We start from the raw sequence: 25,184 nt of genomic DNA, 5'->3' as shown, positions 1-25,184 counted from the left end.
GGAAGGTCAGACAGGCAGTTGGTTAGATAAGCGGATCTTATGAATACGGGATAATGCTCATCACTAATTTAAGAGCCACGCTCTTGTCCGTGTAGCATTCTCCATGCTACTTTTTAGTGCAAAATAGGGCAGTGGTTTCCCTCTTGCCTTTCGCTCTGCAGTACTTGTCTGACGCGAGTGGGATGGCGCCCAGAGTGGTCTATTTCAAAGCCGTACTAGGACTCCTGTCCTCCGCCTCTGAATAGTACTGACAGTACTAAACCCTGCTCCCTAGCAGCTAGTCCCTGCTTTAAACGCGGTAAGAACCTGTTATAATGTGTTTTAATTATGGTGTATCTTAAATAAATAAATTATGATAATAACCGCGTAAACTTAAATCAATGTATAGTACTGACAGTTACTGCTGCCCTGTCAGGTTCCAGGTTACAGTCCCTGTGACTTGCCCCTTCTGTCCTGCATTGCCTCTGCAACCGTTGAGGTCTTCACCCACATCCTTGGGCAAAGGTTCTACGTTATACCCCGTAGGTCTGGGTCCCTATCCGAACTCAGCCATCATCTCACTCCGGCCTACAGAAGTAAGAGGCGCCCTCCGCGGCGGAATTGCCCCAGTGGAGGGCAGAGAAGATGACTCTGTCCCCCTGGAGCCGGGTTAATGGTCTTGTATGAAACCAAAGACCAGGGTAAATGCTAGGCAGATGTATTATTGTGGTACCGTCTGATAAAAAAAAGAAAAAAAAGCAATCTTTCCATACATCTATAAAGATCCCATACAAATTATTATAACGACTATATTAGTATAACTACACGAGTTGAGCCACTAGTCACAATACACTCGTATTAGTAGCGCATGCGCCGATGACGTAACCAAATGACGCAATTTGCGTACAAGCACCTCGGTTCGATGATGATCGCTTGTTTTCCTATGCCATAGTAAAGATAGTACGGTATATACACTCCAATACTCCAATACGTGTTTATCCTTTCGACCGTCCTACCTTTATCTTTTGAACAACAATAATTAAAAAAAATATACATTTATTTACATTTCACAACTTTACAGTGCAGAAGCGCCTGCGCCGTGAAACTTTCAATATAAACTTTCATAATAAATAAAAATATAATTAGACATGAAACTTAAGTGAAACTTAAACATATTTAATTTACACACATCATTCATCATCTCGCAGAACCTCAATATATGCGTGCATGTGTGTTATTTATGTTTTTTTATATTTTTAAGTGTCCATATTTTTGGTATTTAATTTATATCAAACGAATTTATGAGTTTGAAGTCATATTTGGATCATAGATATGTAATTGATATAATAATAACCGGTTGGTGTCACACAACATTTAGATTAAATTTTCTTAAAGAGCCTCTACGTGTTGGCTTCGGCCCCACGCACGCCTACCAAAAGTCCGGGACTCCGTAGGCCCGAGATATGGACACGACATACAAATAATAATAATAAAAGTTTATTTAGGTAAAACGAAAATGTTAAGAGGATACTCCCCTGTTCTACAGGTTAGGTCACATACCTCCGAAAATGCATTATTCGGGAATGTCGGTTTCCTCACGATGTTTTATGTATGTGTTTGCGATTATAAGTGGAAACCTCACGATATCACAAAACCTTGCTAAGACGCTGGTGGGGGGAGCGGAGAGTTGCCGTTCTATCATCATCAATTTAAGAGCCACGCTCTTGTCGGTGCTGCATTCTCCATGCTACTTTTTAGGGAAAAATAGGGCAGTGGTTTCCCTCTCCAACCCCTAAAACTACCTCCTCCTCTTCTGGTGTGCCGTTCTATACGTAGTTATTATTCTTTATTCTATGGTACGAGTTAGAACTGTCAATGTTGTGACGCTCATTAGCATAGTGATGTATCAGTCGAGATGAAGCTGATCGATTATTTTCTGACACTACTGATTTATTTTTGCTATGTCTGTACCATTAAACCGTTGTAAACATTTTACGTATACTAATCGTTTAACAATTACATTCACATGCATATTCACGCCTTGAATCCTTGCTTGGGTGAGCTTAGTTACACATCGTAATAAAGTAATTAGCAATTTTGTTTTTGTAATTGACTATTTCACTGAATTTTCTCATTTTTCGATAGAGGTATCTGCTATTTCTTTTTCTTTGCTTTTTATAAGCAATATACAATCTTCTTCTTCTCTCGTGTGGGTTGTGAGGTGAATTACCAACCTCATCAACCCTGGTGTCAGGGTTTACTATTGAGCCGCCAAGGGCCCCTGACATGACTCATGAAACAACCCAAAGGAAATTCAATAATAAGATATTACCTTTGGGTTGTTTGAAAGGTTTAATACGATCTTCTCTGAACCGGCGTGCGTGTATGAAACGATTGATGAACGTGGAAGAAGTAAGAGAAGTGTGTAAGGATCGAAACGAATGGAATTACATAGTCTCTGCTTGCCCCGGTGGGAAATAGGCGTGAGTTTAAACATTAAAAGAATGCGCAGGAGTGCCTAATGATGTAATACCTATAAAAATCACGAGTTACTCATTCAAGGTTGAGACAAGTTCACTTTTAAATGATGCAAACAATCTTTTAGGTGTTAATGAATCATATAAGTTTATCATCCCAATCCGAATCTGGTTTTAGAATTCGTCATAGCTCTGTTCGGAGAACGTGTGACTTACATCGTTATGGCCCGGGTTCGAATCCCGGGTCGGGCTCGAAACCAATGAATTCTTTTATCAGAATCTAATGCAAAAGTTACTTCTGTATGCATTGGGCTTACTCGAAATATCCAATTCAGTTTTATTAAACTGTGAGGAGCTCGGTGGCGCAGCGGTAAACGCGCTCGGTCTGCGATTGTTGTAGTTAAGCAACTTACGCAAAGGCCGGTCATAGGATGGGTGACCACAAAAAAAAAAGTTTTCATCTCGAGCTCCTTCGTGCTTCGGAAGGCACGTTAAGCCGTTGGTCCCGGCTGCATCAGCAGTCGTTAATAACCATCAATCCGCACTGGGCCCGCGTGGTGGTTTATGGCCCGATCTCCCTATCCATCCATAGGGAAGGCCCGTGCCCCAGCAGTGGGGACGTTAACGGGCTGGTGATGACTTAAACTGCTATACATACTCGTAAGTCTGTTTAGTGGTGAATTGTATCCCAAGTTGCTTCTACCAAAGGTCTCAGAAAAGGTCCAAGTAAGGTTATCATGTTTTCATACCTTGACACCGGTCTAGACGCCTACGATTAACCCTAAAAGGACTATTTAAACTAGTGTTGCCCGATAATCAATTGTATATCAATGAATAGTCGATTCTTTTCCAAGCCCCCAAATAATCTAACTATCGATATGCTTATTGATTAAATTGAACTTTGTACAATTATTAGATAATCGATAAAATTACATTACAATTAGGTTAGGACATTACAGGCTGATCACTTGATTGTCCGAAAGTAAGACGATCCGTGTTTCGGAAGGCACGTTAAGGCGTTGGTCCCGGTTACTACTTACTGATATAATTACGTAGTCGTTACGTGAGTCATGTCAGGGGCCTTTGGCGGCTCAAGAATAACCCTGACACCAGAGTTAATGAGTTTGGGAATTCACAACCCACACGATAGAAGAAGATAAAATTGACGATTTTCCAATATTGAAATTTAGATATATTTTTTTAAATAATAAAAAAGTATTTTTTTAAAGTAAGATGATTCCGTGCTTCGGAGGGCACGTTAAGCCGTTGGTCCCGGTTATTAGCCGTAAAAACATCTCCACCAACCCGCATTGGAGCAGCGTGGTGGAGTATGCTCCGTACCTTCTCCGGTTGATTGAGGGGAGGCCTGTGCCCAGCAGTGGAACGTATATAGGCTGTTTATGTTATGTTTTTAAATAACATAGGTTCGCGTTTGACCACAATCTCACCTGATGTTAAGTGATTTAGAGGATAATAATCGACATCAGATGAGATAATCGATTATATGACAACACTAATTCAAACTAACTTGGTAGGGTATGTCACTAAGGCGTATATGACCTTATATCTAAGTCTGGGTTATCCACAACATTAATAAACTCACGCAAGTGACCATAATAGGGTAGACAGACCACAATTACGGGTGCGCTGTTATTTGCGTCTGTCTAATCAACATCATCCCCTGGCGTTATCCTGTTTGAAGGGTCCGCTTACCTAACCTGAAGATTTGACAGGTCCGGTTTTTTCAAATTCAAATTCAAAAATATCTTTATTCAGTAGGTAACATAGTTATACTTTGAATCGTCAAATTTTTACATAACGAACGTCTCATCCGCCTAAAACTACTGCAGCTTCTCACAACCTGTATAGCCGGGGATAAGAAGCTGCAAGAAAAACCCCGGCACAGGGCCCTAGACGTTCTTTAAAAAAATGACGTAGGTATGCGTAACGCATTTCCCAACGATAAAAAAAAAGACGGCCTATGGCGGCTCAGTAATAACCCTGACACCAGGGTTGATGGGGTTGGTAATCACCTCACAATCCACACGATAGAAGAAGATACATAAATATATGTATTTAAACTTACCCCTTTTTTTCTCCATGTATCCCTTCTCTTCAAATTCCTAGGAAGACTGTTGTACATCTTGTCACACTGTGTTTTGACACACCGTGCTTGTCACACTGTGTTTGACACACTGCGTTTGTCACACTGTGTTTTGACACACCGTGCTTGTCACTCTGTGTTTGACACACTGCGTTTGTCACACGTCACATTATATTGTCAGATACACTGAAGTCCGTACATTTATACATTTTCATGATTACGACACATTCAATTAAGTTTCCGATGGTTCTAGAGTCATATTTTGGCGGTGTTTCAAGAATTTCCAAGTTTAATATTTAGTAAGTTAGAATTAATTTATTTATAGTATATTATATTTATGAAATCAAAATCAAATCAAATATACTTTATTGGGCACAACATACAAAACAAATTTACACAAATGGATGATAGATACAGTACAATCTGGATGCCTTATTGCTAAGCAGCAATTTATTCCAGGCAACTAGTGGAATGGAAACATTTATTACAATTTGTGATGGTAGGATGTTGTCACTTTCATCGAACGCTAGTAATTTACCGGTTTGTCGATAGTTATCGATAGAAATGTCAAAAACAAAGGAGGCTACTATTAAAATCATATTCGGATATAATTTTTTGAATAAATTGGAGATGTCCTTAGAAGAGGTTTAGTACGATCTACTCTGAAACGGCGTGCGTGTATAAAGCGACTGATAAATGTGGAGGAAGCAAGAGAAGTGTGTCAGGATCGAAGCAAATGGAATTCCATAGTCTCTGCTTACCCCGGCGGGAAATAGGCGTGAGTTTACGTATGTAGTATTCTAAGAAACACCGAACGATTTGCACTTCAAAAAAGTAACAAAAATCGGATAAAAAATATGGAAAAGCTATCTCCACGTCTTTTCACAACAAATACACTTTTGAAATTGGAATGTTGATAACAATATCAGCAATAATCTGAACTGATAACATGTGATAACCAATCGGACTGTACATTTATTAGTAATTAATTTAAGTGCACAATTCCTAAAAAAAAAACTGCATTTACTGTCAGTACTATTCAGCATTCAGAACTGAAATTCGACTACGGAAAAATCGCTCTCTAAAGAGCCACATACATACATAAACTGCCTATATACGTCCCACTGCTGGGCACAGGCCTCCCCTCAATCAACCGGAGGGGGTATGGAGCATACTCCACCACGCTGCTCCACTGCGGGTTGGTGAAGGTGTTTTTACGGCTAATAGCCGGGACCGACGGCTTAACGTGCCCTCCGAAGCACGGAATCATCTTACTTTTTCGGACAATCAGGTGATTCAAGCCTGAAAAGTCCTTACCAAACAAAGGATAGTCTCACAAAGTGATTTCGACAATCAATAAAGAGCCACATCAAATTCAAATTCAAAAATATCTTTATTCATTAGGTAACATAGTTTCACCTTGAATCGTCAAACTGCCATACGCAATAATAATAACTTTGAATCGTCAATTTTTACATAACGAACGTCTCATCCGCCGAAAACTACTGCAGCTTCTCACAACCTGTATAGCCGGAGAAAAGAAGCTGCAAGAAAAAGCTCGGCACATGGCGACGTTCGGGACGTGAGGGGACGTTCTTTAAAAACAAAAAAAATAAACATAAAATATTGGCATAAAATTGAGTAATTTAGCTGCCATCACTAACTTAAGAGCCACGCTCTTGACGGCTCCTTACATTGCTTTCTCTATGCTAGTTTTTAGGAGATGAAGATTTTGATGCGGTTTTTTTTAATAGATAGAGTGATTCACGAGGAAGGTTTATATGTGTAATAACATCCATTAAATAGTGGAGGAATACTGTTTTTTGAGGTTTTTAATGTGATGTCGTAAATAATTTCATTTTTTCCCCGGCATTGCACCCTAGCGAAGCCGGGGCGGGTCGCTAGTCCCTAATAAAATATAACAAAATTATGACGGGTGGGTCACGCACCCGCGAACCCGTTGAACAAACACTTAAACCACAAACACTAAACTTCAAAATTCCACACTAAAAAAATCACTCCTGATATCTCTAAATGCACAATTCACACGTAATACATCAATCAATACGTAAACTAAATGACTATTGGATCAGTCGGTTTGTTTACAAACAACACAAGCTTATGGATACATCGCGACAGACGACAGATGCCCGTACTAGTATTGCCTGTGGTTCTCAAACTACGCAGACAGAACAACGAGCAATGTCCATTAAATATACAATAATAATATATAATTGAGTATCTCCTCCTTTTTTGAAGTCAGTAAAAATATCTAATGGTGCTGATTCCTGCAGACGCCATTTAATTTTATTTTAAATTATACTGTCATTTTCTTATCCGTCGAAAAAGAAAGGGACGGGTAATCGACAGGCATAAAATTTATGGAATAAACGTCAATTTTAATCAGAAATCTAAAACAACCGTCTAAAAATTTTACTTGTCAAACGGTTTGCACACTAGCGAGATACCTTTTTGATTCGGCCGGGTTATTCATTGTCAATCATCCGTCTTTTTCCTTTTCGGCGGATAAGAAACAGACAGATATAACTTAAAATAATATTAAGTGTGTACTGGAATCAGCACCAATAAGTCAAGCCAAAAAAAAAAACTTAAAAATAGTTGAGCACCACTGCCCAGAAGTGCGTATTTACAAACACTGCATCCGTATGACAATTACTACTAATGTACTATGATGGAATGTTAAGTATTAAACATTTTACATTATGCTTTCTCAACATAACTCTACAGAGGCTGGAAAGAACGTATCGTAAAAACCGACTGAAAATTCGGTAAGCAGGTACCATAGAATAAGGCATGGTATATTTTTTTTGTTTTGGTTTTCCCCGAAAGGCAAGGCAAAGGGAACTATGCCCATACAGCCATGTCTTATGTATTTTTTTTTCTTGATGATGATTAATGAAATGATCTTCTATCGACTCAGTTAACGACCTCCGTGGTCCAGTGGTTGAGCGTTGAGCTCACGATCCGGAGGACCCGGGTTCGATTCCCGATGGGGACATATCACAAAAATTACTTTGTGGTCCCTAGTTTGGTTAGGACATTACTGGCTGATCACCAGATTGTCCGAAAGTAAAATGATCCGTGCACGGATCAATCAGGTGAACAGCCTGTAATGTCCTAACCAAACTAGGGATCACAAAGTGATTTTTGTGTTATGTCCCCACCGGGATTCGAACCCGGCACCTCCGGATCGTGAGCCCAACGCGCAACCACTGGAGCACTTAAGATAACTATGTCAGAGAAAACTGCACTTTAGATAAATGAATAACTCATTGGTGCATTGGCTTGGTGTTTAGGTATAAATGAAATATTAACAAATAATTACCGTGAAATTGCTCATAGCAGTAAGACTTCAATTTTTCCGCAATTGAACCCACAAACACACACGTCATTTGAAGTTTAACAGCGAACTGAGGATAACACTTGTTTTTACCCACACCACACCTTATGTCACACACTTGTGAAAACAATCATACTCGTAGAACATAAGAAAATTGCAAGTGAAAATCATACTCTTTAGAGCTTATCCTCGATGCCGCACCAACTACCGACGTAACAGCTTTTTGCCTCGTGCGCTCAAACTATTCAACATTTTAAATAGTTCTGAATGCGATTTGTTTTTCAGCAGCGCTGGTTCTCTTAGGACCTCGCTTATAAATAACTATATTAAATAATAGCAATATTATTATTGGTTGTAGTAGTAGTATTTTGTTTTGTTTAATGTTTGTATTTTTATGGCTTTGCGCATGTCTTAAAATTGTATTTTCTTTTAATTGCTTTCATTTTATTCTTTATCATATAGTTTAAATTTATTTTCAATCATTTGTGGTAGCTTGTGATTGGCCAATAGTTATTATTAAGTTGCTTATATTGTAAATAACGCTGTAAGCTTCCCTAAGACAATAAAATAAAATAAAATAAAAATTATTGTCAATCAGCAGCCTCTGGTGCAAGTTTACCCAAAAATCGTTTATTTCCCCTGCGGGTCCAATATAATAAAGCCTTTAGGATGCTGCTGGGGCTGCCGCGCTCTGGCATTTTCGCGGATGAGCGTGTGGACAGCTTCCCGGCGATCCTGCGCGTGCGATGTGCGTCCTTGTTGGGGCGCGTGCGCGCCAGTGGCAGCAGCATCCTGCAGGTGGTCGCTCACAGTCCAGACTGCCCGCTTGTGTGGCATCTCGTGCGCGTGACAATAGTGTTTTGTGTATAGTTTACTAACCTACTTTAAGTGCTACTATCACCAATGGAACACTTTGTTTTCCGCAATAAATATATTATTAATTATTATACGTGTGTGACCTTTGGTTTGCAGCGTGGCATGCAGCATATTACAGCATGGACGTACGGCCGGGTTCCATCCCTATTTGGTGGATATTCCAACTATTAACAAGTCCAAGGACAGGAGACTGACTGAAAATTCCCGATGTATATTAAATATTGATACCAACATTCTTCAGCAGCTACTTGCCAAGGTAGTCCAAGATATAGCCTTCTATATAATACCGGGCACACGCCATTTTCCGGTTCTTGGTGGAAAGTCGCTGACTACGGGGCCCAACGATAGCAAGTCGATGGTCCCGGACCTTACATTGAACAATCCGAGATGGCGTTGTATCCAATAATACTACACAAAAAAAGGCTCCCCCGTAACTAATCCGCAGGCTGAAAGAAATACGGCACTACATCGCACAAAACGCTTCGCATCGTCCTTGGAGTGGAATTCTCTGCCATCTTCTGTATTTCCGAATGAATAGAATAGAATAGAAATAGTTTATTACAAAAGGGCGCCACACACAAAAAAAGACAACAACATCATATCAAATTTCCACTAAAACAATTACAAAAAAGCAAGACGGATGTTTGTCGAAATGATCATAAGGTGGTGGTGGACGTCCTGAGATAGGGGCTCACTCAGCACAAGTCGCGGCGTGAACCACGACGCTGATATTATGTAGACCCTGTTGGGTGACGCACGAACAATGCATATAACCCGGGTGCTTTCAAGGCCAGAGTGAACAGTCACTTTCTGGACGAGCTCGCTCCGTCTTAGGCAAGTCTGGGGCCAAGAGCAAACCCAGAAAATACCCAGCAAAAGGTAAAAAAAAAAATGGTATAAGAAGACCAGGTATGCTCAATCCTATGACAAGCCGGCATTGCTAGCCCTTTTGCGTAAGTAGTTACCACCGTGTTACCGCTAAATTGGTATCTTCAACATTTCAAGGACGTAAATTTAATTATTGAAAATTAAGTGAATTACTGACTAATGTATTTCATTATTATTACTTGTCATATAATACGTAATAAGAGTACTTACTTATAATTTTATTTCATATAACAAATGTAAATTGTTACTGGCAATAAATTTATTTTATTCTTATATATATAAAAACGATTAAAAGTGTAACTAAGTTACCTACTGAATAAAGATATTTTTGAATTTGAATTCGCGCTACAGTCCGTCTTAAGTCTCCCCACGCTATCCTAAGAGTTTGATTACCACGGCATACGATGGGTATCTACCTCTCCTATCTCCCATCACTATTCGGAAGAACTGTTTTTTCACATAACGAACGTCTCATCCGCCTAAAACTACTGCAGCTTCTCACAACCTGTATAGCCGGGGAAAAGAAGCTGCAAGAAAAACCTCAGCACAGGGCCCTAGACGGTCTTAATGAAAAAAAAAAACATAAAATATTGTTATACAATTGGATCGTGTACAGTCATGAGCAATATAATGTACCCAGTTTAGGACTCTGTCGCACTAACATATTTGACATTCAGTGAGACTTACAGTTCAATTTGTCAAAAATGTTAATGTGACATGGTACCAAAGTGTATACCTATTAATGCTCGTGACCGTACTAGGTTTAAGATAAATTACGAAATTCTGATTACTAAATAATTATTTATGAATTTTGATTGTAGGTTTTTCTTATTATTTATTCGTAGAGAAAAACATAATGATATATTAATGATAATAATAGTATATATATAAATGATATAAAAAAAAAAATGTTTTGTTTTGTGTTTTAAGTGGAGAAATAAACATTTTTATTATTATTTTTATTATTTTTTATTATTATTTTATATATATATATATATATATTAGTTAAGAGTCTTTTTTTGTAATTATTTCTTTTTATTTTGGTGCAATAAAGTGTATTTGTATTGTAATAATAAGTCCGACATTTTATCACGTTTTTCTGTGACGTTACAGTGTGGTTTTTCATACAAATTCCATAGTGATTTCGTGTTTTGACGTTTAGTAAAAAGTAACTTATTTGACTAGTTGGAAACTAGCCTATTACGTGATTTGCCTACAATTGGTTCCCAGAGAGTAAAGGGCCCCATATACGGTACGATTTGTCTGTACGATCCGTCGCTTCAGACCGATCGAAACGAATCGATAGTGTATATCAAGATCGTTAACGATTTACTTCATCGAAGACGATATCGGACATCGCAACAAAAACCCATGCAATCATGAATATCGTAACGATGAATCGTCAGTGTGTGGCTCTTTACGATGGTTTATTCCTCGTTCGTCCTGAAGTTTTGTCCCACATTCCAAAAAAATCTTAGTTCGTCCCATATCAATTTCGAAGTCTTGCTTCGTCCCAAATTATAAGTAGGTACTTTAAAGGTATAGTCAACAAAAAAGAATACTTACTTACTTATTTTTTTAAAGTTAAATACCAATAAAACAAGTCTTATCATTAAAATATAAATCACTTTTATTATTCAGTATCACATTCAAAATCACAGAAATGTTATGTTATAATAATTTTAAATAAATACAGAACAGTCAGATTTATGAGAAACAATAATTAGGCAATATTTACAGTTAAAAAAATGATTTATTAAGTTTTATTATAATAAAATAATACGAGTAATATTTAAAATAATAGGTAATCCTTTTTTGCTGATTGTACAATATAGTAAGTTTGGCATATAAAAAAAACATGGGCCGTATAAGGAATACAAAATGGGACGAAGTAGGAATAAAATATTTAAAATTATATTTTGGGACGAAGGAAGAATATTGTTCGGGACGAACTAGGAATTTTTTATGTGGGACAAAACTCAGTGGGACAAACGAAGAATAAATCTTTACGATCAACGATTAATTCCTTAATTCCTTTAAAATATTTATACATACTCAAAGTTTATCAAATAAATAATAAACATATGCGAATACTGGTTTCGCTTTAATAGCCATTTCTTAATCCCCTTTTTTTTTCTTTTTTGTTTTGTAGCCGAATCAAAGTTACCGCTAGATAGGTAAGGAAAAGAAGTTCATTAACCATTTTATTAGGCACATCACATCACCAGCCCATTAACGTCCCCACTGCTGGGGCACGGGCCTTCCCTATGGATGGATAGGGAGATCGGGCCTTAAACCACCACGCGGGCCCACTGCGGATTGGTGGTTATTAACGACTGCTAATGTAGCCGGGACCAACGGCTTTACGTGCCTTCCGAAGCACGGAGGAGCTCGAGATGAAAACTTTTTTTGTGGTCACCCATCCTATGACCGACCTTCAACAATCGCAGACCGAGCGCGTTTACCGCTGCGCCACCGAGCTCCTCAATTAGGCACGTATTGAATTATTAGAACACGTTTTTATACTTCAGTTTCAAATAAATAAATGATCAATCGTTACAACCAATCGTTTCGTGTATGAGCGTCATTTGCGATGCGATCAATCATCACGATTTTCATCAGATCGATCGTACAGACGAATCGTACCGTATATGGGCCCCTTTACATGGTATGGTGTGGTATGTGCAATTACCTAAGTGAGGGTTGACCTTGTCTTCTTATCTCACTACATATATCAACATAGACTACATTTAGACACGCGACTGAAATATATTACGTTTATAACATCATACGTATTTTAAAATATATAACATATTCTATCGTGTGGGTTGTGTGGTGGATTACCAACCTCATCAACCGTGGAGTCAGGGTTACTTTTGAGCTGCCAAAGGCCTCTGACATGACTCATGTAACGACTACATACTTACATCATAAGTAGTAACCGGGACCAACGGCTTAACGTGCCTACCGAATCACGGATCATCTTACTTTCGGACAATCAGGTGATCATCCTGTAATGTCCTAACCAAACTAGCGATCACAAAGTGATCTTTGTGATATGTCCCCATCGGGATTCGAACTCGGGTCCTCCGGATCGTGAGCCCAATGCTCAACCACTGGGCCACGGAGGCCGTTGAGTGAATTTTGGTGAAAAACCTGTACAAAACTGACTGAACTTCTCATCACGAATTCTCAGAAACTACAAGTGCTGAAAGTCTCAAATTTTGCATGGGGGTTCCTTTTAGGACGTAGGTGCTCACTAATACAGGATTTTTGCGAAATTCAACCCCTAAGGGGGTAAAAAGGGGTGGCAACGTTTATATGAAACTTCTACAGTTTCAATAGTAAAGTTCCACGCGAACAAAGTCGCGAGTAACACCTAGTATTATATACTTTTTTTTACACAAAAACTACGCACAATTTCGCAGGTTTTCCACAAAACACAAACACGTTATAAAACCGCTGAAAACTAACTGAAAAATTAAACACATAAAGATCACTTTATCAGCGTGTAGTCGTGTTGTGGAGAGTCAGCACAGAAAATTAATGGAGATTTTATATGAACTTTATTTTAAGCTAGCGGACCCGACAGACTTCTAGAAAGAAAGAAAGAAAGAAACATTGATTACTTCCGGACACCACAGACACAGACAGACAGGTACATTACGTTTAACACAGGACAGAAACCACACGGAAATCAATAAGTACATAGACAAAAAAATAATAATTACCAAAACAAAAAGAAAAACAAACCAAAATTATAAAAACAATAATAATAAAACTAAGTATTCTAAATGCAACGCACTGACGGCCCGATCATCTGCGGTGGAGTCCGGAATAAAAGGACCTCGCTCAGCATAAGTCGCGGCGTGAGCCACGACGCTGGTATTCTGCGGGCCCTGCCCGAACTTCTCACCATTAGTCACGTCAAAAAAGAAATCTAAACGAGAATCGAACCCGGGTCCAGGGTTTTGTGACCGGAGTTTGACCACTGGACCACGAGGTCCGTTTATTTGCAATCGCTACACTACAACTTATCCTTTATCAACCAAAGTAACGGTATTCGTGTTGTGACCTTCTTTCTTTTTTTTTTTTGTAGATTTGCCGCATATGGCCGGACAAATGGGGAGCGCTGAGGGCTCTCAGCCGGTACAAAATTTAAGACAACAGGGCGTCGACCCTAGTGGGTCGATAGCCATAAGCGCTGAGTGAGGAAAATCGTCGACCACGCCGGCCGGGTCGGTATCGGGGTTGATGTGTTTGATGTCGCGTGCTGATTGGCCGCCTCTATAGCTAGAGAGTGTTGACCGCGAGTGAAGTATTAGGATGAGGTTGGAAACGAACTGGACAAATATATAACATACCTACAAACATTATGCCTGTATTACATTCAAATTCAAAGTATTTCTGAAACTAGTCCATATGTTAGTAATAGAAAGCTTAAGGCTGTAGGGACCCTCGCTCAGCAACAGTAGATGTCGCCACAGATAATATTATTGTAGACATAAATAAACTAAGCCTACACTACACACTACTAAATACACTTAGTCAGTATACTTTTCCGAAACACAACACTGCGTTCAAAAACGGGAATCGCTGATGTGGGACGGGAAGCCGCAAAACTCAAATGGAATTGGGCCGGACATGTTTGTCGCATGCGCCCTGAGCGGTGGGCACGGATCGTCACGCATTGGGTGCCTCATGATGGATACAGGCGTCGTGGCAGACCTCGAAAGAGATGGCGTGACGACTTGGACGCTTGCCGGAGGGACTGGCCGGAGTACGCACAGGACCGCGAAAAATGGAAAGAGGAAGGGGAGGCCTTTGCCCAGCAGTGGGATCTTGTAGGCTAGATTAGATTAGAAGTATTTAATCAAATTGTACTGGTTGCGTTGGAAGAACGAGGCATTCCCATCACAAGTGTCATCTGACTACTTTTAGGGAAACTTTGTTTGTTATATATTTACAGAAATAAAACCCTTTTATTTATTTATTTATTTTACTTTTATACTTAGTTAAAAAGTCTTTTTGTAATTATGTCTTTTTTATTTCGATGCAATAAAGTGTATTTGTATTGTAACTAAGCTAAATGAGCTCTACACCTTTTTGCCACTATTTGAAGATCTAGTGAACCTACAAACAATAAAAAATATTATAAATCAATCCTATTTAATTCGGCCTCCCCTCAATCAACCGGAGGGGGTATGGAGCATACTCCACTACGCTGTTCTACTGCGGGTTGGCGGAGGTGTTTTTATGGCTAATAGCCGGCAGCAACGGCTTAATGTGCACTCACGTATGGAATCATCTTACTTTTTCAAACAACCAGGTGATTCAGTGTCCAATGCCCTAGCCAAACAAAGGACAGTCGTACAAAGTGATTTTTACCATCGAGAATCGAACCTGGAACTCCAGATTGTTCCAACGGTCTAACCACTAGACCACTGAGGTTTTTTTTTTAGTATTGCGTCTATAAAATAATGTGTTGTTGTACTTACAAAGCCACTTTTTGCTTTCTCATGGCGGGACATTTTGTTCTTGACATCCGGATCTACCATTCTGTAACAAATAAATAATTCAATTCAATAATTTATTTTCGACAATTCACAAATTCATAATTATAGAATGACACACACACAATTACAGTTGTCTTGACAATTTTAGACGGTGTTAGGCACCTGTCACGTTGGTCTAACACAAAGCTCAGTGAGACGTGGGTACTTAGTTCATCTTGTGATGTATTGCCTAGGTTATGTTATAATAACAAAATTAAACAGACGGACAGACAAGAAAGTGATCATATAAGGGTTCCGACTACGAATAAATAATGGTTCTGATATAGCTTTTTGAGCTTCAAAACCCTAAAAAACATACTTATAACATAACATAAATAACCTATATATTTTCCAAAGCTGGGTGCATGATACCGAACTGATCAGAAAACAAACAAAAAAAACTGAGTATCTCTAAGTTATTATTTGTGGTTTCACAAAGTTCCTTACAAATAATAATATGTACTTTTTAAAAAGATTTTTGATTCAATCTATTAATTTAATGTGGTATGGCAGAACAACAAACATCACTAAATAAATTTAAAAACAAAATGTACTATACAATACAAACAAACAAACAAACTCAAACAAGCAAAACAAACTCCTTGAAGCAAACTCCTTTCTAAGGACAAGGATTTTTTATCTGCAACACAATGGTGATTTGAAAAAACAATTTATTTATTTACATTATAGAAAATAATTCATACTTGTGTAGCATGTACTAGAATCGCATAAAGAGACGCTGTTTTATTTACAAATATTATGCATGACATCACTGATCTATGTGAATCAAGAACTCGGACAATGTCACATTTTATGACTGTTTCCATATATTTAAATATTTTAGAGACTGTATTTGTGTAATATTAGCATCTGCGAAGGCTATTGCCCGCCAAATAAGAGTTCAGAATGAGGTCAGACATCTAAAACATAAGCGATAGAAGAACTTTTGACGTATCACAGTAGCGATATAAATATACAAAAAAACCGCTTTAAGTTACTTTAAACTCATCTATAAGTTCCTAAATATATAAAGTAACGTCCATAGATGATGTTCCAAGCCGCACCCAAGCCATAAACGGCCTCTTTCTAACAGAAAAGTGCGAAAACATGAATAGGTTCCGACAACGGTCAGCCTGTGTTCTAACCTAAAAGTACACTGTTTTGCGTTGCTCTAGCCAAACAATATGATAAAGATAAGATAACAAGCCGACTTTACCACTAAATAAACGCAGATTTAACTTCACATAACACAGCAAACATCACTTTTTTGATAAAAACATGATAGATAACACAAACAACGAACACGGATAGCAATTAACTAGTGATGCTCCGGTTTGTTTTTTAAATCGATGGCGTTATTTGTCACTCTATTTAGAGTTGCGCCTCTTGATCGATTGTTAACTTAACGTTTACATAACGTTATTTTTGTAGTAGTAAAAGTACTTATAACAATAGTAAATAGAAAGTTCCTGTTAGATAATTAAATAAATACTTACTAAGTATATTTCATTTGCGAAAGGAGGTCGAATTTTTCTAATAAATAAAATTGCTGGCTGGATTAATTTCAAAAATTTGAATTTCAAGATATCCTTCTGCTTCTCTTCTGAAAAAACATTCTACTTTTGTTTTCATCCTCACTTTCCTATCGGACACCACTCCACCATCAAATGGGGAGTATTTGCTGATTCTTTTTAATTTTAAACCAAATTTTTGATACATTTTTTTTGATATTCCTAAAGTAAAATAGAATCTAAATTAGTAAAATGGATAAAAGTAATGAACCGAACAATTGCGGGTGTAAGAAGTGTTTCTGCGCAAGATGTTTCCTTCCAATTGACCCGGAAGATAAGGTGGACATCGAGGGGCAAAACTTCCATCGATTATGCAGTATGTGCTGTAAGTACAGAAGTTAGTTAATTCATTCTATAGTTATAGCTGTTTGTTTGCTTTGATATCTCTTATGAACCAATGAAGATTCTCTCATTAGTTGGCGCAGGAGCGGATCCAGCTTTTGTTAGGGGGGTGGGGGTTTTCACCAGGTCGCAGACACATTGTGGTGGCCACCCAATACCTGTTGCCCAGGGGACGACGACTCCTATGAACCACCCCTTGATCCGCCCTTAAGTTGGCGACTCAGCTGGGGTGGCCCATTAGGGATTGCAAGTACGAGTTTCAACGTACACCTTGACCTAGCGAAGGGTCCCGGGTTCGATTCCGGCTCGGGTAAAGAACTTCGAAACACGCTTCGAAAGGCACGTTAAGTCTGTGTTACATAAGCCTTGTCAATAACCCTGTCATTTTTGCTATCAACTCGTTTTGAAGTAGATTATCGACCTCACTTCTATTTTCATCATCATCAACAGCCGTATGACGCCCACTGCTCGATTTTACATGGCATTAACTACTTGGTCGGTTAAATGGGGGCCGCTAAATAGGGAACCTCGGCTCAGGACGTCTGAGAATTTGAAAAAAAATAATCGAACCCTCTAGGCCGATAGCGATCAGTGTTGAATGAGAGAAATCGTCATACGAGTACCACGTCGGCAGGGTCGGGTGTCGGGGTCCTGAAGGTGATGGGACCTCATAGCCTATCCGACAAGAATAAAATATTATTTTTTCCAACCAGGTATCTGCCGAACTATCCCAACGTCATTGAAGATGTTCTACGGCCATGTCTTCTGCAACGAATGCTTCAAAAATCACGTGTTGAATAGGTAAGTGCAGTCTTCCGATTACACGTAGCTCTGCCTATCCCATTTGTGTAAGTACGTAGTGTTGGCAACCCCATTTTGCTTTTTTAATAATTATTTAACCATGTACCTAAGGGGGCACTGTGTTGGGACTTAAAAAAAACCGAGCCGTTTAATAATAACCCTGACACCATTTCGGACCCACGATACCCCTGATGATACCCAGGGGTGATGAGTTTGGTATTCCACCTCACAACCCATACGATAGAAGACCCACCTCTTCCGCATATAATAAAATTAAAAAAAATGACTGTCAAAAAAAGAATATTACATGACCAGCTTTTATTTCTAAGGCACGACACAAAATATATGGCACTCTTGCAAAATAATTCGCAATGACAGTTGTCCAGACCCTAAAGGTCTCTCAACCATTTACCCAAACGTTCCATTCCAGGTTTAAGGGGGAGCCACCTCGCATGCACTCTAACAGTTGGTGGATGCACTGGGCGCCTGGCGTGCACGCCGGACCCGAAGCCAAGAAGCCGGAGGGCGAGGCTGAGGATGAGAATGCTAAGGAGAAGGACACTAAGGATGAAGGTAGGAATTGGTTTTCTTCAGACATATCCTGTTGAGCATAAGTCGGCGTTCACATTCAGCTCACTTCCGTGGCAGCTTCAAAAGAGTATTGGTAGCATTAATAAATTAAAGAAAGGGACCTTTTGCTACCATGGGACATTTTGCGAAATGGACATTATGCCACGAAAACATACTACTGTGAAGAGCAGAGTATATCGCTACTCATTTATCTAGTCATTGAGGCGGTCAATTAGCTCGCGACAAATACTTCAAGGGCCAAACCGACTTGTAACCTATCAATGCCGGGATTAACTGCCTCCGTGATCCAGCGGTTGAGCGCTGGGCTCTTGGAGGTCAAAGGTTCGGCTAGATAGGTATCTATTGCCACCTAGACAAATACTGAAGAGAAAATAAAGAAGCATGAAAGTCATTAAGTTGCAAGCAATTGGGAATCGACAGGCAGTGATACTCGCTGCCGTCATTGCATCTGAGCTGCCTGGTGGCTTTGATGTCACATATAATCGCTCATATTAAAGTTCTTCTGGGTTGCTTACATACATTATGAATTCGCGCCTCTTTCCACCGACTTCAAAGCAGACCGTAATACCCCAAACATCACCAATTTGGTCAATTTATACAGTTTATTCTGTTCATTGTCAACAGCACCGAAGTGTCAAACCGAGGAGCCTCAGAAGCGATGCATCTGCGCGCGTTGCTTGCAGGCTGTCGACGAGAGCACGAAGGTGGACATTGGCGGGCAGAGCTTCCACCCTCAATGTGCTCGATGCTGTAAGTACCTACCACCCATACTGTCACAAGAGTCTTTAACTACAAATAACATCGGTAAATGCTTTCACCTGCCTGCTTCAAACCCAGCAGGCTTTGGTAGACAAGGAACTCATTCGCAAATGGATCTGCATTCGTTTTTGGGCTCTTTCCTAAATGCCCTATTCTCTCTTAAGACTTCCAAAGATAGTCAGGTACTTCCATCGCAAGGTGAACTAAGTACTCGCAGGTCACTGAGCTTTGTTAGACAACGTAATAAGTGGGCCGTCGAGCCAACTGTGTTAGAGAAACCACACAATTATACACGGATTTTCTTTATAAGCACTGGCTTGTGGTTAGGGGGAAACTCGCAGAATGAAGTCGAAAGTCTGACGCGGATGGGACAGGAACTCCTGCAAGAGTTCGATCTTGTCAAAGCCGGGACCAGTGTAACCATTACGCCGGCGTCGGCTTAATGACGATGTCCTGAGATTCGGACCAGACTACTAATTCAGGAATTCGTGTATGAGTTATAGATAGTGCTGCAAAGAACTTTAGGCTTTTAGCCCTTATTTTAAGACTAGACTGTTAAATAAAAAGCTTAGTAGGCTAAAAACCTATAAAGCCATTTAGTACTTGCGGCTAGGCTAGGGTTAAGCCTATTCAAGCCTATTGGTTATAAGCCTAAAGGCCTTAAAAAGGCCTAACCTTGTTTAAGACTAATTTAATAAAATAAGACGCTCAAAAAGCCTATGAAGCTCTTAGACCTTAAGGTTATTTAGGCTATACATACAGTCCCTTTCTCAAGTAAAAAAAAGTAAAAGTGTGGGTGGGTACAACAAACTTTAAAAACATATATACCTACACAAACACTGTGAAAAATTGATTTATTGTTAGATGCACAACTAGCTAACTAACTATGAATATTGAAAATAACTTCTTACTATCAATTAGTATGGAAATAGTCTAATAATTATAGTAATACGTAACAGCACGTCCCGTCAGCCCCATACAAATTACTTACGCCAGAAGAACCGATTTTTAAGGCCAATATCATGTGTGAATTTTATGTAGCTCCAATAATATTATATACATACGTATCGAATTGATAACTCCCTTTTTTGAAATCGGTAAAAAGGCTTTTATTAAAAAATGATAATAAAGACTCCAGTCCCAAAAAGCCTACTACTTTAAAAAAAGCTATAGGCTTTTTAAAAGCCTACTACATTAAAAAGGCTATAGGCTTTTTTAAAGCCTACTACTTTAAAAATGGCTAAAAGTTTTTTAAAATGACGAAGCTTTTAAAGCCCTATTTTACTGGTCTAGTCCCAAAAAGGACTCGGTAGGCTGAAATTTAGGGCTAAAAGCCTAAAGTCCTTTGCAGCACTAGTTATAGATAATTGATATCACCTGGTTTCCTAGGATTTGAGCCCGGTTAAAGGCAGTAGGCTCGCCCCCTATTACCATGGCAGTTAGACATAGTTGGCGAGGAATGGGATGTATAATAGTTTAATAGTATACCTCTGCCAGTAGGCAGGGCTACAGGTTTCCTATGCAGGAAGTCAATTTAGGAAGTTGACGTTTTGACTTTTACAATGCTGCTGGAAAGGGGACGTTTTGGGAAGTGGTCTTTATAAAATTAAAAGGATCGTACATTAAATATTTCCAGACTTCTGCCACACGGTTCCGACAAACAACGTGAAGATCTACTACGGGCAGGTGTTCTGTGAGGATTGCTTCAACCGCTACGTGCTGGCCCGCAACAAGGATACGCCGGCCGAGCACCTCCGCAGCTGCTTCGAGCAGTGGCAGAACAATAGCCAGGTAGGTTAGTACTCCTGCCAATCATTTATTATTCTCTCCAGTAGGTACCACGGACCGACAACATACTTTTTTTTGACGTGACTTATTGTAGATTTGCCACAGATGACATTAACTACTTGGCTGGACAAATGGGGAGCGCTGAAGGCTCTCACCCGGTACACCCGGTGTTCAGTTGGGCGCGAACCTCTGCTCAGGTCGTCGTCTGAATAGAATAGATTAATCGACCCTAGTGGGTCGATAGCGATAAGTGCCAAATGAGGGAAATCGTCGACCACGCCGCCGGCGGGGTCGGTATGAGTTCTGAAGTGTTTGATGTCGCGAGTGATTGGCCGCCTCTTTGGCTAGAGTAATCGGGTCTTAGGGATCGTATATTACATCCTTCGGACGCCGATACTTTTCAGTACCGTCCCTAAGCGGAATGTATTCGGAAGACTGTACATTTGACTTTATTGGCAATTAGCACTGATTGGGCGATTGTCATAATCTTGAAACTTGGCTAACCTGTACGGTAAAGTGGAAGTGTCTCTTCATATTCGCTGCAAGTTGATTATTGACGCCAAAACTCACAAAAAAACTAAAAAAATTGATTTGTCACTTTTGCCACAAGCTATAAGAATGCTTCCATGTTAATTTCCGTTCGCCGGGCTAAATTCCCCTCCCCCCAGGTAGATCCTTATCATAGACCCCTTAAGTCTTCTAGTAGCAGCAGTTTGGCCATCGATGTGAAACTAATATTTCTGGTTATCTTCTTCTTTCTTCTATAGTGGGTTGTGCGGTTGATTACCAACCCCATCAACCCTGGTGTCAGGGTTACTATTGAGCCACCAAAAGCACCCTGACATGGCTCATGTAACGACTACTAACTTGCATCAGTAAGTAGTAACCGGGATCAACGGCTTAGCATGATCAGCCTATGTCCTAATCAAACTAAGGATCACAATGATTTTCGTGATACGTCCCCATCGGCATTTGAACCCGTGAACTCAAGATCCTGAGCCGAACGCTCGATCCACTGGAACACGTGGTATTTTTCATATTTATACTTCAGGTTATTAGACACTAAAATAAATCATTGACACTTGGTACTTGTTGCAGTTTGCGGAGACGATGCGCGAGTTCATGAATGGCAACAAGGAGGCTTCCCCCATCGTGTTTATGATGCAGGGCGCGCACCCGCCCTTCTGCCGTTGCGGCACGAATCCCCAAAACCGGGAGTGGTTCCAAGCTAACGAGCCGAAGAAATGTAAGTTACATTTGCTTTCATCATCCCAGGAATGTCTGTAGGCGCAATCTTGAGTTGCATGCTTTCAACTGCTTGTTAGTGGGTACGGTTTTTCATCGAATAAATTTGTGGGAACAGCCTGGTCACCAAACCATTTACCATTGCGGAGAATATCAGTTCTGTACGTATTCTTATGATACGAAGAATCAGTTCTGACGAATATATGCTTGAGTTCTAACTACCTGTAGAGTTGGATACATTCTCGCTGCTAATGCTTGCCCTCTAGGGGTGGTATTAATAAACTAATCGGAAAGATCTTGTCAATGTGACAGTTCTTATATAAAACAGGGACTTGAGCATGGTCTTGAGGGCAGACCACCCTAGGTGTTACCGTAACTAAATCCTACATCCTTTCATTTTCCAAATAATGATCAAATGTGTTCCTGCATTTTGGCTAATCGGCCTCCAATTCCGTGTGGCTTTACCTAAATGGGACCCTCTTAAAGTGAAATAACATGCTTTTTTCTTTTGTAGGTGCGTAAGAGTTTGAAAAATTTTACAGCTGCTACCCCAGCCACGTTGTCTATCGGCGGTGAATCGTTCGGCACGTGGGACCTCTCATTCGAAAACCGCACCGAGGTTTCTGACCTACCGGAGTCCCGAAGTCGAGAATCAGCAAATCAAGAAAATTTGGTCGTGGCTGCAGCTGAAAAAATCGAAAAGCTGACAAAATACCTACAAGACAACTCTGATTCTGAAAAATATTCCAAAAAATGGAAAAATTTCGTCGAATACGATAAATCTTCGATGGTATCCGAGATGGAGCCGTCGGGATTTGGATGGGTCGATCTGCAAGACCCGAAGGTCTTAATGAATTGTCCTAAGTGTTTGTGGCAGTGTGGTCCTATTTTTGTAGACAGTGAATATTTTCAAAAAGAAATCGTTTGTTGCGGAGAGCGTCTCTTTTGAATAAAATGTGGTGTCTTTAATCTTTGCGTTTTATTTTCTTAGCAGTGTGAGGGTAGTTACCCTCAAAGGGAGGGTACACTTGAGGGGAGGTACACTTGAGGGGAGGTACACTTGAGGGGAGGTACACTTGAGGGGAGGTACACTTGAGGGGAGGTACACTTGAGGGGAGGTACACTTGAGGGGAGGTACACTTGAGGGGAGGTACACTTGAGGGGAGGTACACTTGAGGGGAGGTACACTTGAGGGGAGGTACACTTGAGGGGAGGTACTTGAGGGGAGGTACACTTGAGGGGAGGTACACTTGAGGGGAGGTACACTTGAGGGGAGGTACACTTGAGGGGAGGTACACTTGAGGGGAGGTACACTTGAGGGGAGGTACACTTGAGGGGAGGTACACTTGAGGGGAGGTACACTTGAGGGGAGGTACACTTGAGGGGAGGTACACTTGAGGGGAGGTACACTTGAGGGGAGGTACACTTGAGGGGGAGGTTCACTTGAGGCCTTTTGGTAGTTAACGACCATTTCCTTATTTGTCATTTTCTAGATTTGACTATTTCCGGATTTGACAACATTTTGCTGTGACCAGGTGGTAAGAGGCCCATTTCCTGTTATGACCACTTTTTTATCCGTCCACTCTTAGTACAGTATACAAACTAGGTAATTCTAAAAAAATATTAATTGTTAATTATTGAATAGCATATGCTACTAGTGGTTAAAAAAAGTAGTTAAGTACTTAAAATAATTTATTAAACAAAGGTAAACAAAAGAAATGTGGGTAACATATTTTATAATCACAAAGCACAAACGCACAAACAATGCAATGACTAATAGAAACATGTCAATTTATGACTCATATTTATTTAAAGATTTATAAGTGGCCAGCATTCAAGGAAGAGGTTTCATACCGTACTTTTTTTTAACCACTAGTAGCATAGTAGGTAAGCCACTTGCGAAGTAAATTTAACTTTAAACTTATTTAAATAATTAACAATTAATATTTTTTTAGAATTACCTAGTTTGTATACTGTACTAAGAGTGGACGGATAAAAAAGTGGTCATAACAGGAAATGGGCCTCTTACCAACTGGTCACAGCAAAATGTTGTCAAATCCGGAAATAGTCAAATCTAGAAAATGACAAATAAGGAAATGGTCGTTAACTACCTAAAGGACTTGAGGGGAGGTTCACTTGAGGGGAGGTACACTTGAGGGGAGGTTCACTTGAGGGGAGGTACACTTGAGGGGAGGTACACTTGAGGGGAAGTACACTTGAGGGGAGGTACACTTGAGGGGAGCTACACTTGAGGGGAGGTACACTTGAGGGGAGGTACACTTGAGGGGAGGTACACTTGAGGGGAGGTACACTTGAGGGGAGGTACACTTGAGGGGAGGTACACTTGAGGGGAGCTACACTTGAGGGGAGGTACACTTGAGGGGAGGTACACTTGAGGGGAGGTACACTTGAGGGGAGGTACACTTGAGGGGAGGTACACTTGAGGGGAGGTACACTTGAGGGGAGGTTCACTTGAGGGGAGGTACACTTGAGGGGAGGTACTTGAGGGGAGGTACACTTGAGGGGAGGTACACTTGAGGGGAGGTACACTTGAGGGGAGGTACACTTGAGGGGGAGGTTCACTTGAGGGGAGGTACACTTGAGGGGAGGTACACTTGAGGGGAGGTACACTTGAGGGGAGGTATACTTGAGGGGAGGTACACTTGGAGTATTGGTTGCGGTTGCCAAGTTTAGGTACCTAACCGCAACCAATACTAAGTATTATTGTACAAGGTTGGCGGGTGGGAATTGGGAATAATAGAAATTAAAAAATCTAAAAATAAGAAATTTATTTATTTCTTATTAAGTACGTATCTAATAATATTACTTGTAACATGTTGCTAATAA

General features: G+C 40.0%; 2 protein-coding genes across 10 annotated transcripts in view; one reads left to right on the top strand and one right to left on the bottom strand.

Annotated features, from left to right (window-relative positions):
* LOC126379118 (protein diaphanous) overlaps positions 1 to 16,571 on the bottom strand; it is a 65,181-nt gene extending 48,610 nt beyond the window's left edge. For 6 of the 9 annotated variants that reach the window (XR_007568249.1, XR_007568254.1, XR_007568255.1 and 3 more), the window contains exons 1-2: positions 16,457 to 16,571; positions 15,184 to 15,244 (exon numbers count right to left, since the gene is read on the bottom strand). Coding sequence is in view for 2 of the 9 variants with exons in the window: in XM_050027732.1 (XP_049883689.1) it covers positions 15,184 to 15,243 (60 nt within the window). In the remaining 7 variants the exon portion in view is untranslated. Of the gene's footprint in view, positions 1 to 4,542; positions 4,810 to 5,321; positions 5,456 to 7,906; positions 7,979 to 13,103; positions 13,123 to 15,183; positions 15,245 to 16,456 lie in introns of those variants that run through there. The other 3 variants (XR_007568252.1, XR_007568251.1, XR_007568256.1) reach the window with 3 other exon arrangements.
* A 192-nt stretch (positions 16,572 to 16,763) lies between these two features.
* On the top strand, positions 16,764 to 23,300 carry LOC126379294 (uncharacterized). Its single transcript, XM_050028001.1, has 7 exons — positions 16,764 to 17,136; positions 17,867 to 17,954; positions 18,385 to 18,527; positions 19,170 to 19,295; positions 20,941 to 21,095; positions 22,191 to 22,338; positions 22,880 to 23,300. The coding sequence occupies exons 1-7, from the start codon at positions 17,004 to 17,006 to the stop codon at positions 23,284 to 23,286; spliced, it is 1,200 nt and encodes a 399-aa protein (XP_049883958.1). The 5' UTR covers positions 16,764 to 17,003; the 3' UTR covers positions 23,287 to 23,300.
* The last annotated feature ends 1,884 nt before the right edge of the window (positions 23,301 to 25,184 follow it).

The sequence above is a fragment of the Pectinophora gossypiella genome, chromosome 28 (assembly GCF_024362695.1).
Source record: "Pectinophora gossypiella chromosome 28, ilPecGoss1.1, whole genome shotgun sequence".
NCBI lineage: Eukaryota > Metazoa > Arthropoda > Insecta > Lepidoptera > Gelechiidae > Pectinophora > Pectinophora gossypiella.
The sequence above is the reverse complement of the archived record's forward strand: the minus strand, read 5'-3'. Positions and strand labels throughout refer to the sequence as shown.